Here is a 17,743-nt window from a genome sequence, read left to right on the forward strand (position 1 = left end):
TCTTAGAAGTCTGAGAGAGCTACTTTGGATTCAATGATTCACGTATATATAGATTTAGTTAACAAAAAATTGTGTCTTTGTGGTTACAAATAATATACTACCCATTTATATATAAGGGAACTAATGTTTCCTTAGTCCTGTTAGTTTTGAATAATGTATTTTCAGTCATTCACAGTTCAACACAAACCATTGTTGTCTATTATAAATGAGTGCTAGTAGGCAGAATTGTGTACACAGCATTTTTTTTTTTTTATCTCGGACAAAATAATCTCAGACAATGTCAGGGCTTTTTTTGAGCAGGGACGCACAGGAGCACAGTTCTGGCTGGCTTGGCAATGGGGGTGTGGTCTAATATGCAAATGAGTTCCTGCTGGGCTTTTTCTACAAAAAATATATACATGTATACATGGCTTAATCCAAAGATCCTTTTGAGTCTCCTTTACCAAAGAGATGGTTAGTGCTGCCAGCCTCACAGTTCTGGTTGCTTGTTGCACGAGGGATACCGTAGGAGGGAGTAACAAGCCAGGCATGCGCTGTTAAAACCGACTGCAGCCACCATTGGTTTGGTAACATGCAAAAGACAGCCCAGCAAGAAGTGCAAGTCCTGTTTCTGGCTGTCCAGAAATTGCCCTTGCTGAAGTGGAACAAACATGTTTAGATAATTTGTTTCATGGAATTCTGCATCCAATTCCGTGACACTGATCTGCCAAATACATGATGCAGGAGGATGACAGGTCACTACTGAAAGGATAGCAAACAGCCCAATGCATCATTAGTGTTATATAATCACTGCATAATTACTTGCCTGGACTCCAACTTTGTTCTGTTGCTTCACACCAACACAGCTGCCCACTTGGACGTGTCTGGGAATATTCAATGAGATCCAGTGATTGCTCTTAATTCCATTGTTTGTCACTTGTATCTGTCATATAATTGGTCACAGAAGGTCCTTTGTTCGCCAAACCATGTTCATTTTCATGTGTGAAACTGTATAACCATGATTAAGATGTGTAATGAAAGTTATGGAACATTGTGCCTGCATCTTTTTCTTAATTGTTGTTCAAATAGGCACGCAGGTCTTCATGCTTATTCCAGGCAACTTGTCTTGGTTATGTTTTGCTTTAAAGCTATGCTGGTCTTAAGACTGTAATAAATAACTCTGAAATCTGACTTAAAACTTCTGATACAGCAATAACTTCTGGGGCAGGCCCATGAATTGGTATTCAGGCTTACTTTTGCCTGAATAAAAGAAAGAGAAACAGAGGTTATGAAGCCAAACATCTTGAATTCTGTGGTTCTTTTTTTTCCAGGTTTGCACAAATATTATTGAAAAAAATGCCAACCCAGAATGGAATCAACTTATTAATCTTCAGATCAAGGTTTGTGGGAGGGAGAGCTTAACCCCAAACTACTAAGTTGTTATATTTTCTTTTAACAATAGGATATTGATTAATTATAGTTTTGTTTCTTTGTTAGTTTCCTTCAATGTGTGAAAAAATAAGACTGACAGTGTATGACTGGTGAGTTCTTTCTTGTTGTGTATACAGGAGCATACAAAACAATAGTTATAACATGAGGGGGGAGTGTTCTGACATAAAAGAAGCCAAGTTGGATCAGGCCAATGGCCCACCCAGTCCAACACTCTGTGTCACACAGTGGCCATCAGGAGGTCCACCAGTGGGGCCAGGACACTAGAAGCCCTCCCACTGTGCCCCCCAAACACCAAGAATACAGAGCATCACTGCTCCAAACAGTGAAGGGCCAACATCTATTTATTCTTTGCATGGTACATGCAGCTGCATAATTAAAATTAAAAGCCGCATAATGTTTGGAGAGTGTTGCTGAGATTATTCTTAATACTTTGGTGTTTTTAATAATTGTCCTCTTTACATAGACCAACAGACTTATCTGTATACGTGAAGTTTTCTTAAGTTATTGTTCAGCGATGTAGTGGAAGGGGGCTCAGCACTGAACACATGCATAGATGTTCAATTTGAGTAACTATAGAGACCATTAGAACCGATTTGTCATTTAACATTGCTTTTAGCAAGGAAGTAATATTACCAGGAATTCAGAGTTTTACAAGACACATCCTTTACCATCTTTTTAAGGGGTCACATTGCTCCATCTCGTGGCCACTGCTCAAATTGAAGTGGCCATACCTGAGTATCTTAGGCATAGCATCTTTTCCCTAACCTGACTCAGCTCTATAATGGCCATATATATTGTGTGTGTCCCTATGGAAACGCACCACTGCTACTAATGTATTGCACACACCATTCAAATATAGCATTATGGTTAAAATATCACCTACACACCAATACAAGTATAGTAGTTTGGTTAAACGCCACTTAGGTATAAGTGTAATGTTGGGTAAAATAAATACTGTTGCGTTGAATTGTAACTTTCCATTTCATACAGGGATCGTCTCACAAAAAATGACACAATAGGGACAACATATTTAAGCCTCTCCAAAATTGCTGCTTCTGGAGGAGAAGTTGAAGGTAAGCTGGTCTCTCAAGGTAGTGTTTCTTTGTAGGATCACCTACAAGTTCAGCAGGAGGGAAGAGTGAAAGGACACACTGTCCTTTTTCATTGAGAAGTTCAGTGGAAGGCCATGTCATCTGTGCCCTGGCATGGTATAGACCCTGTTGTTGAAATTGCATCTGAGATTGCATTCATCTGCAATGCCAGTGTTATAGGTCTAGCTTGCTAGGGTTCTAAATGTTATGTGACTAACATGGTAGTTACCATGCTGTGGTTTGCTGCATGGCTCTACTTCCCTAGTAGTCTGAAACTAGGGGTATATTATTCAACCCACTTATGCTGAACTTAATCCAAGCAATAATCTTCTATGGCAGGTAAACTAAGGGAGTGCCTGACCTAGCACATATCTGTTTGTCAGTAAAATGTTGACCACCCATAGGAGACAATAGTACTAAGCTTTAGCTGACAGTTCATAACAGATCAGTTCTTGCAGGTGTTTGTGGAGGTTACATTTCTGTAGTTTTCATGTTTGCTTCTTTCCTGTTGTTCTTAGCCTTGTTCATTTGAGAAACAGACCATTAAATATTCTGGTACAACTGTGGACATGCCTTGTTGGCATAGAGTAAAGAGATTCCAAGCACCAAAGAATGCAGTGGAACCCCATAAAGGGGGCAAAAGTCTTTATTCCAAGGGACTGAGGGATCTTTTAACTGCCAAGAAGCACTTTTGCACTGGAGCATATAAAAAAATCCCACTCCCTCAATGAAGAACTTGCAGTGCTCTAAATAGATTGTGGCAGTTTAAAGCACCTTTTGCAGCTTTTGTGGGTTTCTACTGAATGTTTGGATTTGGGAGTTGGTTCAGCTTCTTCCTCTGCATAATTCTAGACTTTCGATTGCCACTCCAGTTGCATTGCACTGAGAATCAAAAGATACTTGGGTTGGCAACTTGCTGTAGGAGCCCCATTCTTCTGTTGTTCCTTTTCCAAAGGCACATACTGAAGCCTAATAGTACAGCTTTTTCAGAAGGCACAATGCAAGACCTGTCTTTTCAGAGCAGCTTTTAATAATAGCTTTTATTGTGTTTCCTTTCTCCCCTTATATCTACTGATTTAATTGTTATATTCCAATATTTAAAATTGTCTCTAGCCATGTTGATTTTACGCAGATAGGTGAAATATATATTTCTAAAAATATACATTTCTAGATATTACATTTTTAGCAACTTGTATAAGTTTCTAGATATTACATTTTTTAGCAACTTGCAGAAGTTTCCAGGCCTTTGAAAATACTGTTTTCCTGAAGCTATCCAATATAAGTGTTTGGAAAATGATTTATGGAAACATGAGACAGAAGATTCTTGTTAATATTTAGCCTGTATTTGTAACTGTTCTGTCTACTTAATTTATGTCTGTTTACTTTTGCTTCAAATTGTGTTTCAGAAGTCTCAGACACTTAATTCCTACCTTACATAGGTCAGACTAGTATTTTACAGCTTTAACAGAAAGACATGATTCTTATGTGTCATGGTGGTTATGGAGCCCTAAGTCTTGCCATGAGTCTACTCAGAATCCTTCTCAGGTCTAGTCATTGGGGCTTCTTCCCAGGAAAGTGTTCGTAGGATTGTGTTTATCATGTACTAACTAGAAGGCTTTCTTGTGAAATGAATGGGACCCCTAGTCCTATACATGTTGGTGGGTTTGCTCAAGAGACAGTTCACTGTGATTTATGCCCATTCACCTTGTATTGTCTATTTACTTAGATAGACAATGGCTATACTATTTTTCCATAATGCAAAAACCAAAGTGGTCTCCAAAAAATTCAAGGCTTGGGTTACTTTGACTTTGCGTACAAACAGATTGCTATTTTTTTTATTTCTGTTGATTTTAGGCTTGGAATCTGGATTAGTGATGTGTTCTGTGAAGCCCCCTTTTCTTCTGACTTTGGATAAATCAATTATGCTTCTTTTAAATGTCACATTTCAGCCTACTGATAAGGACTGGTCTGGACTGTGGTCTGGGTGGCCAGCTTCCCATTACAGGTGTAGGGTTGCCAGGTCTGTCTTGGAAAATATCTGGAGATTTGGGGAGTGGATCCAGGGCCGGATTAACAGGTAGGCCAAGCAGGCACTGGCCTATGGGCCCCCACGCCTTTAGGGGCCCCGGGCCAGCTGCCCCCTGGGGTTTTCCCTCTGCTTGCAGCCCTCCCAACCTGCACACACAGCCAGCAACTGAACCGCTCTTTGCCCGACATGCCTAATGTGTCTGCTGCTGGCGTCATTGCCAAGTTTGCCTCTCTCTGCCTCTCCTCTGCAGCTTTGTCAAAGGGACTTTTGAGAAGGTGCCTGCAGGCTGCAGTGGGGGCCGTGGGTGGCGGGGCAGTCACTCTGAGATAATTTCCAAGGGGGCCCCCGTGATTTTGACTGCCTCGGGACCTCAACAGGGTTTAATCCAGCTCTGGGTGGATCCAGGAGAGTAGGGAGGGGAGGGGCCTCAGCATGGTACAATGCCATAGAGTCCACCCTCCAGAACAGCCATTTTCTCCAGGGAAGATGATTTCTGCCAGCTGGAGATCAGTTGTAAAAGTGGAAGATCTTCAGGCCTCACCTGGAGGCTGACAACCCTACGGGGTGTAGTGGATGTCTGGAGGAAATGTGGTGGCCTATTGTGTGTGTGTGTGTGTATATATATATATATATATATATCTAAGAGACATCGCTGCAAAAAAAAAAGTTCCACATGTCCTAAAGCTTTTTCTTCTTTGAAAAGGCAAATTCCACAGCAGAGCACTACATTATCATTTTAACTCATCTTTAGCCAAGGGAACTAGCATCTTTGAAGACTGTATGAAATTGATATCTCTGAAGCGGAAATGTTTGCACTTAGTCATCTAATATAGTGCTAAATATCCTCTACTGCTGATCTGATTTTCAAGTTTTGTGTTGTTTGACTTACACTGCTGTTGGCAAAGCTCGTCCTGAGCATTTACATGCTTTTGTAGCAAGTCATAGGATCTGGCAACATCTTATTTTCAAATTGAAATTCCAGACTTCCTAAAGATTCACTAAAGCTTTGATTTTGTTTTTCAGCTGAATGTTTTTATTTGCTCAGTCTACATCATCTGTAACTTATCAAGTAACCTGTTGTCTTTTTATGATGTAGAGCTTTCATCTTCGGGAGCTGGGGCTTCATCATATGAAGGTTCATAATCATCTTAGACTATTATATGATTCTCCTTCCTTTGCCCAAACTACTCTTTCCTTTAAATCCAAACGTAAAACACTCACTAAAAATACACGGTAATAATTTTGAACAGCTTGAGCATTGGAGCACGTTTCTTGTCCTTGGTCATTGCATGGCTTTATTTTTGACCAGTGCATGTACTTATTTTAATTACTATGTATCCTGATCTGTAACACTTAAATCAGGAATGAAATCCAGTAAGTATAGACTGCTACAGCAGTTGTTTGTCAATATATAACTAACAGGTAATATTTTGAAGGAAAAACTGCATAAATCAAGAAAATGAAAGAAATAGGGGAACAGCGCTTGATGGCTTGAACCTTTAATGCCTCTTTAGTGAGAGCATTTAGTGACATGATTAGGATAGCCCAGGATAGCCTGATCATGTCAGATCTTGGAAGCTAAGAGGAGTTGGCCCTGGCTAGTATTTGGATGGGAGGCCTCCAAGGAATACCAGCGGTGTGATACAAAGACAGACAATGTCAAACCACCTCTGAAATGTCACATGCCTTGAAGACCCTGCAAGTTCGCCATAAGCCAGCTGTGACTTGAGGGCACTTTCCACCACCACAATAAGATAGATCTTGTTTGCAAAAAGTGGCCCTTTGGACAGGTTGGCCTTCGCATTAAGCTCTGTGGCTTTCCCGTCTTCAAATGAATATGTTAAAATTACTAAGAAAGGCAATATGGAGTAATTGCCTGTGAAAGGTATCCAGCTTGTCCTTTAACCTGCTTGGCTTTCTCATTCAGTATTTTAAAACAGGCCTGGCTTAACAGAGAAAGCAAGAATGGCTAGCCAAAAGTATTTTCAAACTGCTTTGCTTATTTTCGTTTTAATTCCACTGTGCAGTTGTAATGACACAGTTACATTTCGTGTGAAGTCGTTCTATTTGAACTTAATCCTACTGCATGTGAGAGAAATTATTTTTTGTGGGAATCTGTTATTCTGAGTATCTTTCTACTTGCCTGATCCTCAGCATATTTTCTTGAGCAAAAGGGCTGGATTTTTCACAATGAAGTTGGTCACAGGTATATGGATGACTCACACTTCTGAGCTGTGCTCTTGAAATATGCAAAATGAAGGCATGTAAATCTCTCTTATCAGTGATGTACACTCTGTATTTTGGGCAGCATATGCCAATGTTATTGACACAGTGATTACAGGAGGATACAAACTTGTTTCCAGCATTTGCTAGCAACTGATGCTTCTAACTGACATAGTAAAAAGTTTTGCTTGACCACTAACCTTTTCCCTGTGGTGTCTTTGGTTACCATATTCATTCAGGTGAAATGCACACATACATGTAGCAGTTTGATTTTTTTGTTTCATTAACTTGTCAAAATTGACCCTGCATTAATCTACTGTGTCGAAAGAAGAGAACTGCATGTTGTTTTAGCCTGTAGGTTTTTATAGTGCAATCCTCTGCAGAGTTATTTCAGTAGAAAAACCTCATTGGCTTATGTGGACAGACTGAAGTAACTCTTCATAGGCATCAGGAGCTCCCAAAGACAATGTGCTTTTAAACAATGAAATTTGTACACTTCTCTGGTCCATAAAACTCCAGTTGCACATGTGTGCCCCTTTGTTGGTTCTTAGACAAAGGCATTGATGTGGGGCATATGGTTTTTTTGTTTTTTTAAAAAAAATCTGTTGTTCTTTCACATATAATTCTGTTGGCAGGAATGTAGCAGAAAGTCAATTCTGCAGGCTTCTTTTTCAAAGAGGTATGGCTTAAGCTACAGAGCCCTGTGGCGCGGACTGGTAAGCTGCAGTAAAGCAGTCCAAGCTCTGCTCACGGCCTGAGTTCAATCCTAGTAGAATCTGGGTTAAGGTAGCCGGCTCCAGGTTGACTCAGCCTTCCATCCTTCCAAGGTCGGTGAAATGAGTACCCAGCTTGCTGGGGGTAAAGTATAGATGACTGGGAAGGCAATGACAAACCATCCCGTAAAAAGTCTGCTGTGAAAACGTCATGATGCGACATCACCCCACACCAGAAACAACTAGTGCTTGCACAGGGGACTACCTTTTAACTTTTTCTGGCCTAAGCTGAAACTGACTCTAGTGGCTGATTCACAGCACCAGAAGCACACTGAATGTGCGAGCTCTCCTTTAACTGAAGTGAATGGAGATGCCCATGTGTATCCCTGAGGCTGTCTAGTTAGTATCTAGTTTTCCAAATCCTGTTCATCCATACTGCTCTTTTCCCTCAGAAATGAACAATAATGCTGCATTCAGACATTATATTAACATTAAACTGACTTGGACATGAAATCAACAGGTAATAACAGCTAGAGTTCAATCTGGGCCTGGTTTGTAAGTGGCGAACGAACTCTGGTTCACCTGTGAGCCATGTTGATACACCTGCCAGCTCGATGTTTGTTAAATGGGCTTTCTGAATTCATTTTTTCACACTACACATATTGCAGGTTGCATATGCACAAAGAGTTGATGGATCAACATTAATGGATGCAGTCATTTGCATAGCAGTTTTCAAATTTCTTTGCACCCATGGAATAAAATGTTCTCTTTTTTACTAACAACTAACATTTAACATTGTAGTTTACTACAAACAGTTTTAATGCTCACACCTTTGTACCTTCAGTAGCTACAATATGTTCTAATAATGACATTTGCCTGTTAGCAAATACCGGGGAAACTGAAGTGGGATTCTTACCAACATTTGGGCCTTGTTACCTAAACCTTTATGGAAGTCCAAGAGAATATACTGGATTCCCAGACCCATATGACGAGTTAAATTCTGGAAAAGTGAGTTTATCTTTGTATCTGTCTCTACTTCTTACAGTTATGCTTCAATTTTAGCTTTATATTTAACACCAGTATTCAGAAAATAATTAGTTCTTTTCCAAAGCAGTTGATTAACTTACATAGAAATGAGTGGTCCTAAGTATTATTTTGTTTATGCAACTATGCAAGTTCAATACTCAAGTTTTCTCCCTTGAATTTCATTGGCTAAGGGAAGCAGTACTTTTATGACATAGGAAATTTCTTTTGGTCTCTGCAGAAGGCTTTTGTAGATGTGCCACCTGTGCAGAAAGCAGATTGCAAATAGTATGATACAAAGAAAGCACAGCTGGCAGTGAAGAGATTGAGATACAAATGTGTTTATTAACTACAACAGTAATTTAATACTGGAACATGTCTGGGAAAATATCTGTGTGTCATTGCTTTGCAGTTCATTCAGCATTAACTACTGTTCATGAACCAATCCCATTAAATTATAATAAGAATTGCAAGCTTTTTCACTTATATTTAATGAGTGTAGATGAATAGGTTTGATATGCAGAAAATCAAATGAGCTGCCCACATGGTTATTTTCCTGAGGCTCAGATGTGTTGATTCAGCACAACAAACGAGTCCAATAACCCATGCTAATTCCTATCCCCAGTTGTATCAATCAATATGTGATTTTCAGGTGGTATTTCAGGCTGCAGGGTGAAGAACGAGGTGGGGAAATTGCACTTCCATGGACAGAAATCCTTCTGTTTGTAGTAATTATAGGTGGGATCCAAGTCAAGGCTTTTTAATCCTCAGGTAGAATTTCCAAATAGAATCAGGGTTAAAAATAAGACTTTTTTGTTTGTTTGCCTGGTGTCAACAATAACTATGTCTGTTTGCAGTTTGCAGAACACATAAATCCCAGTCAAGCCAGGGGTGATAGGAATTATATGGAAGCTGCCTTCTTCTCCAGTTGGATTAGCACATAAATCAGTGCTGTGAAAGTGAATTCCCAGCTGCTCATGTTCAGCTCTGTGAAATAAGCTAGAATTGCAACAATCAACAGTTTAGAAAAGGAAGGAAGGCGCTTGATTCAATTGTCTTGCTCCTTCCTGCCTGCCAAAAAAGTTGACTTATGTGAATCCAGCTTCATTTAGACATGCTTAGTAGTACTGTGTTTCAGTAGCAAAAGCTTCGGCTTGGATCCCGCTACAATTTCTGCAAGGAGGGAGGTGATTTTTGCTCATTCCTCCTCCCATGGAAAACCTCTGGTTTCTCTCAAGGGGAATAGTATTCAGGGGGAATTTTGGGCTGCCATGGAAGGAACAGTGCAAATGACCACCTTCTTTGTACTCTTAAAAATTCTAGGAAAATCCAAGACTTGAATTTTTACTTGATTTATTCCTGCATTTACAATGTTAGCAGAAGGAAGCTTACTTCAAATTTTGAAAACATAATTGTAATACAATGCAAGAAAGCACATGATATGCATAACATAAATAAGTATGCAAACTTAACAGATGTATAGACTGAGGTATCCTGATTGTGTTACAGGGAGAAGGTGTAGCCTACAGAGGCAGAGTCTTAGTTGAACTTTGCACACTGCTTGATAGTAAACCTCTTAGTAAGAAGATTGAGACAATACCCAGTGATGACATATTGGTTGTTGAGGTAAGTTCTGTTTTGCTACCCAATAGATGCAATTAATCTCTATACTAAAAGTACAAAGTGTAAACGACACTTTTATTTCTGAATGGTTGATGTTTGTAAAATCCTACAGGAAAGAGACTCAGTTTAAAAAAAATTTTTATCAGTGGCATCTGGATCCACTTTGTACTCTTGTTGACAATCCTGAGCCCACCCCAACCCCACATCCACAAAGCCACGGAGTGATGCTTCAGATTTTTAACAAAATGGAATGGTGTTTTGAAAAACACTACTTAAATATTTAAATAAGTGGGTGGGATTTTTTTTTTTAAAAAAAAACCAGGAGCCTGTCAAAACAGAAAAGAAGAAGTAAAAATTTATGCTGTAGTCAGAGCAAAATACGTGTGTCAGTAGACGATGAAATTTGTGGTGAGCAGAGCTGGTCCTATAGCAGAAAGCTTGCAGGGAAGCTGGAGGGTCGTATGTCTCACTTCAGCCATTGTAAAAATAATAGCTGTAAGAATAACACAGCAAATTCCACTTAGTCTTTGTTAATTAAACCTCCCTTCCTTTTGGAACCTACAGAAATATCAACGCAGAAGAAAGTTCAGTCTCAGTGCTGTATTCCATTCTGCTGCTATGTTGCAAGATATTGGTGAAGCTATCCAGTTTGAAGTTAGCATTGGGAATTATGGCAATAAGTTTGATACCACCTGTAAACCGCTGGCATCAACAACCCAGTACAGTCGTGCTGTTTTTGATGGTGAGTATTACCATTGCACGAAACTGACAATGGGGTTTTTGCATGTATTTGTTTTTTCTTTGTGATTACCACTTCAACCCTTCCCACTTAGTGCCTGTTTTAGGGCCACAGAATTAAAATTAATGAAAAAAGTCCCATTGCTGGGGATGTAGGTTTAGATGAAACCATAATAGGTTAAACAGCAACACAAATGTCAAGAAGATGGTTGCAACTTGCATCCACCAATCTACAAATGGAGCTTTTCCAGCTCTCTCTTCCCACTGTAACCTCCTGTGTACACCAAATACTGCTCTTGACACGGGAAGAAAACGACATTATGCAAGGTGAAAAGAAGTAATCAGCACAAATCAAACCATCTCCTCTGCTGGCAGAAATTTATTTACTTCATTTATACCCTGCCTTTCTCTCCACTCGGGACCAAGAATGTTATACTCATTATCCCCACAATGACCCTGTGAAGTAGGACAGGCTGTTAGTGTGTGGCTGGCCCAAGGTCACCCAGGAAGTTTCCATGGCAGGGTGGAGGTTCAAGCCTACATCTGCCAGGTCCTATCCTGGTGCTCTAACCACTACCCCCCACTCCCACTGACTCTTTTTTGTAAAAACCCCCCACTTATTTCCAACCTTGTTTTCATTTTTTGTATTAATTGGACAAAGTAATAACATTTTCTCTTCTGAAAAGTAATACTTCTTTCTCTGATAATTATCTGGAAAAACTGGAGTCTTTTTAGGCAATCAGTTTATAGTACTGCAAAAACACAATAGTTGCTCACTTCTTGTGAGGGACCACATGTCTACCTTCAAAGCAACTGTATTCTCTTGTGGGTGTTGCTTTTCCCCAACACTGTCACAATATGCTGTTGGGAATGTAAAGTCTGCCTCATTGCAGATCTGCCCATCAAGCAGTTTCTATTGGAGTCATGTCATTCCCTGCCATAGGGCAGAATAAACCAGCTGCCTGAAGTGGCAGGTTAAGGAATGCTATTGTAAAAGGTAGCACATTTTACTGTTTACTGTTAACATACACATTTGAATTTCCCACCTCCCTCAATGAACTATTTTATCAGTCCCTTACTGGTGTAATGACTGTATCCCTTGAGTAAGAGAACATTCTGTCAAAATAATTCTTCACACATGAATGTTTCATCTCAGGAAACTACTATTACTACCTGCCATGGGCAAACACAAAGCCAGTAGTTACTCTGACTTCGTTTTGGGAAGATATAAGTCACAGGCTGGACCCTTTAAATATTATTCTTGCAGTAGTGGAAAAACTGGTAAGTCGTTTATGACTGTTTTTTTTCACATAATCTATATGCTGTCCTTGTGATTATATAAAAGAATGAATTAAAGTTATTAATTTACCCTTCAGCTTTGGCTTGTGTTCATTTAAAAAAAAAAAGAACAGGTAAATTGTCATTACAGATACAGCAATGTATTCAAAATTATTTATAGGAATGGTGTGGTGTTAGACTTCTTGGCAGATATTTGCAAAACCAGCTCTTGACTCATAAGGGCCATGTGGAATGCCGGCCTGGATGAAGCACAAGATGGAATTAAGATTGCTGGGGGGGCATCCTCAGATATGCAGATGACACCACTCTAATGGCAGAAAGTGAAGAGGACCTAAAGAACCTTTTGTTGAGGATTAAAGAGGAGCGCACAAAAGTAGGCTTGAAATTCAACATAAAAAAAATAAGATCATGGCATCCGACCCCATCACTCCTTGGCAAATAGAAGGGGAAGATGTGGAAGTAGTGACATTCACATTTTTTAGGATCCAAGATAACTGCAAGTGGTGACTGTAACCATGAAATTAAAAGATGTCTGCTCCTTTGGAGGACAGCTATGGTGAACCTAGACAGTATAATAAAAAGTAGAGACATCACCATGCCAACAAGTCAGTATAGTCAAAGCGATGGTATTCCCAGTAGTAATGTGTGACTTTGAGAGTTGGACCATAAGGAAGGCCAAGCACAGAAGAATAGATGCTTTTGAGTTGTGGTGCTGGAGAAGAATCTTGAGAGTCCCTTGGATGGCAAGAAGATCAAATCAGTCAGTCCTAAGGGAAATCAACCCTGACTGTTCCCTGGAAGGTCAAATGCTGAAGCTGAAGCTCAAATACTTTGGCCACCAAATGAGAAGGGAGCACTCAATGGAGAATGATGCTGGGAAAGACAGAAGGCAAAAGAAGAAAGGGATGGCAAAAGATGAGATGGCTGGACAGCGTTACTAATGAAAAAACACGAATTTGAGCAGAATTCGGAGGATGGTGGAAGAGAGGAGGCCTGGCATGACTTGGTCCGTGGGGGTCGCAAAGAGTCAGAATCAACTGTGCAGCTGAACAACAACAATGGATGGATAGGATGGATAGGATGGATGGACAGATGGACAGATGGATAGGATGATATAGATGATATAGATATGTCTTGAAAATGATACAATTCACCTGCATTTTCCCAGAGTCCATCTACTGGTACATGATTTACTTAGTTGCCACCCTTCCCCTCCCCAAAATGGATTGAATGTTTGGATGTAACTTCTTTCTCCACATATTTAAGATCGCTACCTACTTTGTCTTATTGTCTTAAATTCTGCCCAACTAAGCCTTAAATGCAGTACTCAGCAGAGTTATACCCTTCAAAGCCCATTGGTGACAGTGGGCTTAGAAGGGTCAAACTGTGCTTAGGACTGTATTTAAAAATCACCTGTCAGGATATGCAACGTGTGTGAGTATGTTCCCTTTCCCTTCTCTGCAATAGAAAAAGTATGATGTCTGAAAGTTTAGACAAGATTTTACTTAAAATTTGATGCATTTTTGATAAAACTTTTACACTGCTTTTCCACCTCAGGGATCCCCAGGCAGTGAACAAGAAGTAAAATTTGTCTCTCTCTCCATGTGCCCTTGTAGATGATCCTTACTATAAGGTTCATGCTCTGCAGACTCACAACATGTGTAAATGCCCCACAGGAGCATTCTTGCTATATTTGAAAGAATTTCTAACATATGTTTGGGTGACTCTTTAGAATTAGCATTCTACCATATAGTTGAGAAGAATCACACTGTGAAAAAATTAATAGCAATGGCCAATGTATATGGATTTGTCCAATTCTTTGAAATTGCAGCAAACAAACACAGAAGCCTTAAAATCAGCTATCCAGGCAAAGATGTCAGAGGACCATTTGGCTAAGATATGGCTGAAGCTAATTGATGAACTAATGGAGGACTTAAGGTAGATTATTTTTTACCTTCTATCTCTGGAGTGTCTCAGAAATTCAGTTCTGTTGTTATGATGCTCTTCCTTTAAGTTTTCAGATATCAATCTTTACCCCCTTGAATTTCTTTTAGAGTTCCTTTCATTTGAAATATGGATATTTTCTCATTTGAAATATGGATATTTTCAGGGCTTTTTTCTGGGGGAACATGGTGGAACAGAGTTCTGGATCCTCATTGTGGAAACAAAATTCTCAAAAAAAAAATTTTTAAGTTCATGAGGGGGGCACCCGTGTGTTTCTCCTTCATTTCCCTCCTTAGAGTTCCAGCACCTCTTTTTCCAGAAAATAGCCTTGCATATTTTAGAAGCAAATTCCTAAAGAAAAACCTTTGTGCCATCCTGGAAGAAGAATGGCAGAATAAGAATGCAATAGATAGACTTAAATTTGAAAGATATTTAGGAAAAACAATAGAAAATAAAGGAAAGAGAATGGAGACCTTAAATTTCTAGCAACATTTAGATATCCAGGACAGAAAAATGATGCTACAAGTACTGAACAAGCAGAGATCTTGCAATATGGTGACAAGGTTAGGTATTCAGGTTTGAAAATTCTAGCCACTTTATTAAACTTTTTTTTCCTGGTTATTTAACACTGGCAGCCAAATCCTGTTCTTCTCTGTAGATGTTGCAATGCAAGCAGGAATTTTTGCTCTAACCATTACTGCTGTGTGAGACCAAAAGCACAGAGTTGAACAGCTCCATTTCTCACACCTTTGTAATGATGCCTAGTTTGTGGCATATTTCAGAGCTGTGTCCTACATGATTTAAAAGGGGGACCACCACGCTATCTCTCTTCCAGAAAAAAAGCAACCCTTTGGCAGAGTTTCTGTGCCTCTTAAAGCATGATTGATGGTTGCTATTGCTGTGGCTCAGGAATCTGGGCCAGCACTGGAACAAAAGGACAAGAGTTTTCTTGCACTAGAGTGAGGTACCTTGATCCTATCTTCTGTAGAAAGCTCATCTCAAGACTCTGCTACAGTCAGTACTAGCTGTCCGGCTGGGCTTTTTAATTGTATCCTGGCAGATCGTTGTCATCAGCTCTAAGGCTGATGCTAAAAGGCAAACCAGAGGCAGAGCAGTCTGTCACAGTTTTGGCTGCACTGAGCAATAAGTTGCTCAGACTGAGTAGCCAGGTAGTAGCAGGAGCTGTATAAAGGCCAAATGGGACACAAATGGTCAAAAGTCTCCTCATTGTGCTGGACTACAAACTTTCTGGCCATCCATAGGGTGGTAATGCAGAGTAGTGAGTAAGACATCCTGTTGCCCCTGATTTTTTTTTTTTAATCAGTGCCTTATGCAGTGTGATATTACTGAGAACTGAGGCCTAGTTGCACAGGCTACAAGCTATTTATATAATGGTATCAGTACCGCTGATGCAGGCTTTTGCAGTGGTAGTACCTTGCCTTTGGAATGGCTTGGCTCACCTGGGGCCTATTTATTATACTTTAGGTACCAAAACAAAACATTCTCCTGTACCTAGGCTTTTAACTAATGGGTTGCATCTTTTTAAAGCTCTTTTTGATGATCTGCTCCTAGCCTGAGGGTGGTTCTATAGGTACCTTTGTAGGTTGCTCTGTTTGTTTGTTTTTTTGTGACTTGTTTTAATATTTATGGTTTTATGGAGGTAGTTTTTATGGGTTCATATGTATAGTTTTGGCCTTATGTGCCATCTGAAGAGATAGCATATACATTTTCTGAATAAATACTGCTGCTTGTTGTTTCTTTCAGTAAGGGACTTCCAGCTGAAGGCAAGCAGAATATTACAATCCTTGATACACAGATCCAGAAACTGCGGCTCAAGTCATTCCATCAAATTCAGGAGGCAGCAGCAAGGATAAGGAGTGAAGCCACAGATGTGAGGACCACCCTGCCAGATATTGAAGACTGGTTGGATAAACTAATACAATTAAGCGAAGAGGTTAGTTGTCTGTCTGTCTGTCTTTCTATAAAATATATATAATAATCTTGGTGCATTGTATTTTCAAACTTAGCACTGAATGGAAGAAAAAATGTACTTTAACAGTAAGGTGTGGAGTTCAAATAGATTGTAAAGTTAATCATAGAAATAAAATCCCTTTGGGGTTTTATTGAGTATGATACCAGCTGCAAAAAAAAATCATTAATTTGTTAATTATTTCCATTTGACTGTGCAGGAACAGAACAACACTAAAGATGGGAGGGGTGGTGGTGGAATATATATATTTTAAAAATATATAATCTTGTCAGTCTCACCCTTCTATGCCAATTTCAGTTTCCCTTTCTATGACTTTGGGTAAAAATGACTCCAACATTCTCAGGTTATCCACAGTTAACTATCAATTATAAAGGGGCATGTAACACTATAGGAAAAGTGATCTCATTAAGGTTGAGGAATAGATGGAGTATAAAGAAAACTTTTAAAATCAATTTTAATCTATCTAATTGTGATGTATTTGACCCCATTCTCTGTCTCGCTCTGAAAGACAACACATTAAGGTTTCCAGACCTCTCCACATTTATATAATGTCTTTAGTGCTTGACCCTCTGTGTACCCTTTTATTCATCTGTTATGCTATAATAACAACTTAGCCAAAATTTGGGGGTGGGAATTCACCTACATCTTTCTGCATCCTTAGCACCTTAGCTCCCAGTACCTTTGTTCCTTCTGTGTCTGGCCCGCCAAAACATCTAGATAGTGAATGTCTGTTTGCTTCAAGTGGAAGATCCAGTGAACGCAGTAGTCAGACAAATTTCAAACACATATGTGAGGGACCCCATCAGAGGCTTACTCAGGAGGCGACCACTTTAAATTTCTCCCCGGTCACCTTCCTTCCGTCCCTCAGTAACACTCCCAGAAATCCTGTCAGAACTATTAATAATTGGCACCAGATGGTTTTAAAGTTAAAAAACCACAAAATATATATTAGGTAACAAAAGGCAAGGAAGGGGATGAAATAATATTGATTATAACTGTTCAATATTAAAAGGCAAATTGGTTGGCAGAATAAAATAATTACAGAGAGTAGAGACTTTTTCAGGCTAAGGTAAAAATATAACAAGACTTTGGCAGAAGATCCTTAAAATAAACAATAAACCAGGCAGGTTTCAGAATCCCACTGGATTCTACTTCACACAGGCTGTGCCTTCTGGGCACTCAGAATGCTGTTACTACAGTTCTTTTAGCCCTAGCTTCAGCAGTGCCAAATCATATAAATAAACGTCAATTACTCTTCCACACACACATAGGGAACTCCTGACTGGTGTCAGTATTCTCCCTCACAGACCTTTTCACACTAACTGTCTTCTAGGACTCGCACCCCTGAATACCGATGCGTCTCAGCCCCACTGCTAGTCCTCTGGTCTGAGTCTTGGGCAACCCTGCTGACCACCAGAATCCAGTTCACCCCACAGTGTGTATTTGTGTGATCTAGTTTGTACTGGGAGACTGCCTGATGCACTGGCAAAATCTCCCTCAGAGAGTTCCAAACCACTTGAAAACTCCCTCTTCTAGACAGAGTCCACTCAGCTCTGTCTCCCACAAGGAACTCAGCCACTCTGGCTGCTCTCAGCCCCTCGTCCAGTTGGTTTTACAACTGCCTGGCCTAAGCCCGCTG

The 17,743-nt window shown here is 39.8% G+C and overlaps 1 protein-coding gene across 2 annotated transcripts in view; it reads left to right on the forward strand.

Moving 5' to 3' along the window:
- The window catches only part of MYOF (myoferlin), a 116,971-nt gene that overhangs the window by 51,821 nt on the left and 47,407 nt on the right, over positions 1–17,743 (forward strand). Inside the window, exons 14-23 of one of the 2 annotated variants that reach the window (XM_060241330.1) lie at positions 1,311–1,379; positions 1,477–1,520; positions 2,422–2,504; positions 5,648–5,686; positions 8,371–8,495; positions 10,020–10,136; positions 10,698–10,875; positions 12,028–12,152; positions 14,002–14,108; positions 15,879–16,068. In XM_060241330.1, coding sequence (XP_060097313.1) covers positions 1,311–1,379; positions 1,477–1,520; positions 2,422–2,504; positions 5,648–5,686; positions 8,371–8,495; positions 10,020–10,136; positions 10,698–10,875; positions 12,028–12,152; positions 14,002–14,108; positions 15,879–16,068 — 1,077 coding nt within the window. The remainder of the gene's footprint in view (positions 1–1,310; positions 1,380–1,476; positions 1,521–2,421; positions 2,505–5,647; positions 5,687–8,370; positions 8,496–10,019; positions 10,137–10,697; positions 10,876–12,027; positions 12,153–14,001; positions 14,109–15,878; positions 16,069–17,743) is intronic. The other variant, XM_060241333.1, reaches the window with a different exon arrangement.

Source organism: Heteronotia binoei, chromosome 6, assembly GCF_032191835.1.
Source record: "Heteronotia binoei isolate CCM8104 ecotype False Entrance Well chromosome 6, APGP_CSIRO_Hbin_v1, whole genome shotgun sequence".
Taxonomy (NCBI): Eukaryota; Metazoa; Chordata; class Lepidosauria; order Squamata; family Gekkonidae; genus Heteronotia; species Heteronotia binoei.